The sequence below is a fragment of the Bombina bombina genome, chromosome 7 (assembly GCF_027579735.1).
Source record: "Bombina bombina isolate aBomBom1 chromosome 7, aBomBom1.pri, whole genome shotgun sequence".
Taxonomy (NCBI): Eukaryota; Metazoa; Chordata; class Amphibia; order Anura; family Bombinatoridae; genus Bombina; species Bombina bombina.
Genome location: NC_069505.1, coordinates 229,141,359 through 229,148,906, shown reverse-complemented (window position 1 = coordinate 229,148,906; position 7,548 = coordinate 229,141,359). Strand labels below are relative to the sequence as shown.

Sequence of the window (7,548 nt, the reverse complement as noted above, 5' to 3'; positions counted from 1 at the left end):
GATGATTCCTTGCATCAGTGCGGTTTCTTCTCTAAGAAATTGTCTCCAGCAAAATGTTTGTCGCCCCGACAGGCCAGATGGGCACTTTTTTTGTCTCGGTTTAATTATGTGGTCTCCTACCTGCCTGGTAGTAAGAATTTTAGGGCTGATGCCCTCTCTCGACGATTTTCGCCTCTGTCCAAGGAGGAATCTGTACCGACTCCAGTTATACTTCCTGACTGTATTTTGGCTACCATATGTACTAATTTGACTTCTCCCTTGGGGGAGGAGATCCTGGCTGCACAAACCAATGCACCTCCTGAGAAACCTAGTGGTAAGTGTTTTGTTCCTGAGAACTGAGAACTAAACTTTTGCAAACTTACCACTATTCTAAAGCCGCAGGTCACCCAGGCAAGAACCAAATGATTTGGTCTGTCACTCGACAATTCTGGTGGCCAGATCTTCATTCTGATGTTGCTGCGTATGTTGCCTCCTGCTCAGTTTGTGCACAGAATAAGACTCCTCAACGTCTTCCTGTGGGTCTTCTTCAACCTATTGCTAATGGTGAGCGTCCTTGGACACATCTTTCCATGGACTTCATTGTTGAACTCCCTGTTTCCAATGGCAATACTGTTATTCTTATGGTAGTTGACCGTTTTTCTAAAACGTCACATTGCATTCCCTTGAAGAAGCTGCCTACCGCTCAGGAGCTTGCTTCAATTTTTGCCCGGGAGGTCTTCTATTTTCCTGGGTTACCCAAGGAGATAGTGTTGGACCGGGGTAGCTAGTTTGTCTCCAGATTTTGGCGTTCCTTTTGTGCTCAAATGGGGATCCAGCTTACCTTCTCCTCTGCATATCACCCTCAATCTAATGGGGCTGCAGAATGGTCTAATCAAGCTCTGGAACAATTCCTCCATTGCTATGTCTCAGATCACCAAAATAATTGGTCTGAACTGTTACCTTGGGCAGAGTTTTCTCGTAATAGTGCTATTAATGCTTCCTCCAAGTTATCCCCATTCATGGCGAATTATGGGTTTCAACCATTCTTGTTGCCCAATTTATTCATGTCTCAGGGTATTCCGGCTTTGGAGGAGCATCTCTGGCAACTCTGTTCCATGTGGGTGCAGATTCAGGATTGCCTTCAATGTTATATGCTGCGCCAAAAGTTCCAGGCTGATCGTAGGCATCTGCCCACACCTTCCTACCAGGTTGGTGACAGGGTGTCCTCCCGCAACTTGAACCTTCATGTGCCTTCCAATAAACTGGCTCCCCGTTATGTTGGTCCTTTTTGAATACTCCGACGGGTCAATCCTGTGGCCTACGCTCTTGACCTTCCTCCTGCAATGCGCATCTGCAATGTTTTTCATGTCTCCCTCTTGAAAACATTGGTTTGTAATCGATTTACCACTGTGTTGCCTCATCCCCATCCTATCTTTGTTGACAACCATGAAGAATATGAGGTCAGCAGCATTATTGACTCTCGTATGTCCAGGGGCCACGTACAGTATTTAGTTCACTGGAGGGGTTACGGTCCGGAAGAGCGTTGATGGGTTCTCTCCTCTGATGTTCATGCTCCCACCCTCCTCAGTGCCTTCCATGCCCGTTTCCCCAATAAGCCTTTTGTCCTCCCATGGGGGAGGGGTCGTTGAGGGGAGGGTACTGTCAGGGTTTTTTCCCTGCTCTGTTTGCCATGTGCTGCTGACAACCATTTTACTCACCTCTCTTGCTGACTCTGGTGCATAGTGTGTGATGCTGCTCATTTCCTGCATGCCCTTTTATGGCCAGACTGGTGTACATCATCCCTGTGAGACAGGTTGCAGTCTCAGAATTGTGATTTCATCACTTTTTATTTAAAGGGCCTCTGTTCAGTATGCTTTGCCCTTGCATTGTCTCAGACCTGTTTGTGAGAGTTCCTGTTCCTGTGTATTACCTGACTGTCTGGTGTCCCTCCTGGTTCCTGATCCCTGGCTTGTTCCTGACTCTGCTGTTCTCCTTGTTCCTGATTCCGGCTTGTCTGACTACTCGCTTTTGCTCATAACTCGGCTCGTCTGACTACCAGCTCTGGTTTTGACTCCTGGCTTGTTATTTGACTTGTGGACTTTTTTTATTATTTTTTGATATTAATAAAGGTGTGATTATTTTTGCACTTCTCGTCATAGTCTGATTCCTGGCACCCTGACAAGTTGGTTGGGTGGGGGGTTTTACTCTTAGGGGGTAATTGGTATTTTTTTAAGTAAAAGAGCTGTTTAACTTAGGGCAATGCCCTACAAAGGCCCTTTTAAGGGCTATTGGTAGTTTAGTATTAGATTAGGGGGTGTTTTTATTTTGTGGGGGATTTTTTATTTATAGGGGTATTAGTTTAGGTTTAAATTTTTTATTTTGGACAGCTTTGTTTATTTTTTCTGTAATTTTACTTTTTTTATTTTTTGTAACTTTAGCTTGGGGGTCTGTATTTTTTAAACATAGACTGCCCTCTGGGCAGGCTTATCACCTATTATACAATAAAACAATTAGAAATTTAAATGTTTTGCCAAAGTATAGACCCCACTTTTCCTCTGATAGAAAATATGGGCATGTCAGTCATCTAGTAGGTGATTGATAGGCCAATTGGCCGTGTTTATTGTTGATTTTATACTGTGAATTTTTTTATATGTATGTTGTTCTGTTTTATGCGGTTTTATACAGGGCCGGACTGGGAATAAAAAGCAGCCCTAGAAAAATATGAAGACCAGCCCTATTTTGCGTTGAGTCAGTAGAATGCACATGCTTCACTTTTCTCAAAGGGGATTACTGGGACACCCTTTCCCCAATATTTTTTTTCAGAATTAAATTATATTACTTTGTAATAAATAAAAGTTCCAGATTGTTGTTATAGAGACACCCTACAACCCAATTGCATCCATTAATCACCTCTTTAAATTGTAGATTTCCAGCCTCAGCTGCTGCAGCCCACTGGGAAATCTCCTGATATCCTGGTAGGCCAATCCAGCCTTGGTTTTATATTGGTGATGTGCACCATTGCATCACATTCATATTTTTAAATAAACGCTGATAAAATGTATATTTGCATAGATCATAAGTCTTTCAAAGCGCTGTCCCATCTTTCAATTGTTTACCTGAAAGAACTAATTTGTTCTATATGTATTATTATTCAAAATACTCTGTTCCTCAATTCTCTCTATGTACAAGTTTGCTGCTTATTGTTTGGTCCTAGAGATTTTTATCAAAACCTTTTGTTTAGCAAAACCTTTTCTTAACGAGTCAAAATATGTTTTATATTTTAATAATTAACTTTTTATTGATAACAGAAACAAACTGTTTAATAAAATCTTATTTTTCGTTTCTGATAAGTGGACACAATTTTATATAAATACTTTGTTTAACATAGCTTTTAAGGTTTACTTTAGAAGCCACACCCCCTGATGTATTGACTCTTTAAATACAGTCAAATGATGGAACTGAATTCTATCTTCAGCCCTGATGAAGTGAGAACAGCTCTGACAAAAAGCTTAGGGCAATTGAAGAGTCATGTAATGTGATGTATTATGTCACTTCTGGAAACAGTGCTCAGCACCTGCCGCTCGGCACGCTATATATATATATATATATATATATATATATATATATATATATATATATATATATATATATATATATATATATATATATATATATACTGCATATATATATATATATATATATATATATATATATATATATATATATATATATATATATATATACTGTATATATATATATATATATATATTTATTTATATGACAATCTATTATATTTGTTAGAATTAAATTTAATTGTATATTACATCAAACTTATATCTTCAGAAAAGAAAACTTGTTTATTTCATTCAAAGAAAACATGTTTATTTAATTTTAATGGTGTCCAAGCAAATGCAGAAACATCTTAAGAAAATCTTGTCACTCCTTTAGAAAATAGTTTCTGAAGGTGAAAGAAATGCAGAAGGGACAGTATCGATGGCAGTTTTATATTAATATTTATTAGGGAGGCCTTTAGGTCTGTAGCGATTGGGGTCACCACCGTTGCGTCCCCATTTGTTGGCTTCTTGGTCTGCACGGCTGTCTTCTGCCCCTCTGCCACTGACTGAGTCTTGCCAGTATTCCCTTCCATTACTGGAACAAATGAAAAAAAAAATTAGTTGAAGCTTGTGTATTCATCAGACAATTAACGATAATTTGAAAGATGGGACATACTTTGTGTTTACTGCATGTAATGACCCAAACCTAAAAATCCTTCTAAATAGCCTTTGTTTGAGAAACATGAGTAATAATTCCTTGTGGTTACCACCCCTGTCAGAAGTTTATTCCATGTATCCAGAAAAGATGTAGCTTCATGGAATAAACATCCAATAGAGATGGTAAACAATCTAGATTGTAAGTTCCCACGGGAATAGGGCCCTCAATTCCCCCTGTATCTGTCTGTAAAATTTTGCCTTTTATTGTATTGTTTCTCCGTTGCACTTCTATCCTTGTACCCATGGGCAGCGCTGTGGAATCTGTTGGCGCTTTATAAATAAAGAATAAGAATAATAATAATAATAATAAAGGGTCATGTTTAACAATGTGCAAGCGGACATAATAGGATTTATCATTGCACTGCACAATTGAACACATTGAACTGCTGGTGCAATGCCGCCCCCTGCAGATTCGCGGCCAACCGGTCGCTAGCAGGGGGTGTCAATTAACCCGATCGTATTCGATCAGGTTGAATTCTGTCCGTAGTCTCAGAGCAGGCGGACAAGTTATGGAGCAGTGGTCTTTACGGAGCTTGATAAATATGCCCCAAAGACTGTAAAATAATTTAAAAATGCCTGGGACAGGCATAAGGCTACATGTAATATGGTTAAACTTGATAGGCCTTTTTGGTACTCACTTTCCACCAAATTCTGTTTCTATGCCTAATTAAGTTTTCAACAATATATCCTCGTGTAACCAACTTAAAGGGATGTAAAAGTGAAATTTAAATTCACAGTAGTGCATTGCAAAACTGTCTAGTAGTTATGTTTATATTATAGAAACATATGTTAACTTTTCTCAAATCTCAAATTAATTTCTCTGCATTTTAGATATCTTTTTTGAATCTTTAAATAATTGCACAGTGTGGGTCCTATTTTTTGTGTGTGTATTTTTCTTCAGTAATCTTGCTGGTCTCCTGGAAAGTGCCTAAGGTACTGATCCCTCAAGGGGACTCCGCAGGACTCTGAATATTCAGTTCCATGGATTATTCAAGTTAGCTCTGTAGAATCTGTAAATAATAATAATACTACTAATAATAATATCTGTTCTGGACTAACAACGTTTGTACATTCAGAGGGCAGAGGAAAGGACAGGAAGCAGCAGTACCTTTGGAGTGTTCTGGAAAACCAATAGAGATTATATCAAAGGCAAATTTTATTTTAAAAGCCTCCTATTTTATAATAAATGTGCATATAATTATATAGGGAGAGTTTATGTTCTTTTTATCTGTTTCACACTTCTATTTAAACTCCCTAAATGTTAAGGTGTCAAGAATATCCCATTAACACATTTACATTTTTAGAACTAATTCTGTTTTTTTTTTTAATCTATTTAAGGTTTAATATATATATATTAATGTTTCTGTCTGCTCTTTTTATATAGGAGCAAATGTACTGTATGTGCGGACATAAGCGCCTTATAATAAAAAAAATGATCTGTACAGCAGGTTTTGACACGTGACATTTGTTTAAAATTTAAGAGCTAACAATATTGTGGAGCCAGCCACAGAGAGAGAGAGACGCAAGGATGTTAGTAAACCGATATATTGCAGAATAATGTAAAATATTAGGAGCCAGAAATAAACATCTAGTTGCCATGGCTCCCTGGTTACCAGGATTTGTCAAGACCTGGGCTTCTAGTTATCAAGCTGTCTACTTCCCTGCATTCGCTGGCCCAATACGCTCACCTAAGCTCGCCTTACATCGCCGCCACAGACATGAATACGTTTGCCAAAGTAATCAAGAAAGCTGTCAAGAAGCCGTGCACCAAGTACGGAGCGATGAGCAGCGGACTGTTGTTAACTGACAGTCATCGATCTCGCTGCTCATTGGCTTCTTCGCAGCTTTCTTGCTAGCCTGTCACTAAGCACCCACACTATACTATACAGTTTTACCCCCTAAACCGCCGCTCCCGGAGCCCCCCGCAACTAAATAAAGTTATTAACCCCTAAACCGCCGCTCCTGGACCCCGCCACAACTATAATAAATATATGAACCCCTAAACCGCCGCTCCTGGACCCCTCCGCAACAATAATAAATATATTAACCCCTAAACCGCCGCTCCTGGACCCTGCCGCCACCTACATTATACCTATTAACCCCTAATCTGTCGCCCCCTATACAGCCGCCACCTACATAAAGTTATTAACCCCTATCCTGCCGATCCCGGACCCCCCCCGCAAATAAATTAATTGTTTAACCCCTAAACTGCCACACCCAGAGCCCGCCGCCACCTACATTACATTTATTAACCCATATCCTGCCCCCCCTACACCGCCGCCACCTACATTACATTGATTAACCCCTAATCTACCCCCCCTACACCGCAGCCACTATATTAAATGAATTAACCCCTAAACCTAAGTCTAACCCTAACACCCCCTAACTTAAATATTATTTAAATAAATCTAAATAAATATTCCTATCATTAAATAAATTAATCCTATTTAAAACTAAATACTTACCTATAAAATAAACCCTAAGATAGCTACAATATAATTAATAATAACATTGTAGCTATTTTAGGGTTTATTTTTATTTTACAGGCAACTTTGTATTTATTTTAACTAGGTACAATAGCTATTAAATAGTTAATAACTATTTAATAGCTACCTAGTTAAAATAATTACAAAATTACCTGTAAAATAAATCCTAACCTAAGTTACAAAAACACCTAACACTACACTAGCAATAAATTAATTAAATAAATTACCTACAATGATCTAAAATAAAATACAATTAAATAAACTAAACTATATTACAAAAAAAACAAACACTAAATTACAAAAAAATTAAAAAAAATATTACAAGAAGTTTAATCTAATTACACCTAATCTAAGCCCTCTAATAAATTAAAAAAGCGCCCCAAAATAATAAAATTCCCTACCCTAAACTAAATTACAAAAGTAATCAGCTCTTTTACCAGCCCTTAAAAGGGATTTTTGCGGTGCATTGTCCCAAAGTAATCAGCTCTTTTACCTGTAAAAAAAGTAATACAATACCCCCCCAACATTACAACCCACCACCCACACACCCCTAAAAACCCACCCGATCCCCCCTTAAATAAACCTAACACTACCCCATTGAAGATCACCCTACCTTGAGCAGTCTTCACCTAACCGGGCCGAATGCGGACACAAGTGGTCCTCCAGCCGGGCAGAAGTCTTCATCCGATTGGCGCAGAAGAGGTCCTCCATCCGGCAGAAATCTTCATACAAGCGGCATCTTCTATCTTCATCCTTCTGGCGATGAGCGGCTCCATCTTGAAGACCTCCAGCGCGGAACATCCATCTCTGCC

At 38.8% G+C, this 7,548-nt stretch overlaps 1 protein-coding gene across 1 annotated transcript in view; it reads right to left on the bottom strand.

Moving 5' to 3' along the window:
- Positions 1-3,986: 3,986 nt before the first annotated feature.
- LOC128666187 (serum amyloid A-5 protein-like) overlaps positions 3,987-7,548 on the bottom strand; it is a 6,219-nt gene continuing 2,657 nt past the window's right edge. The window contains exon 3 of the mRNA XM_053720642.1: positions 3,987-4,128. Coding sequence (XP_053576617.1) covers positions 3,987-4,128 — 142 coding nt within the window. The remainder of the gene's footprint in view (positions 4,129-7,548) is intronic.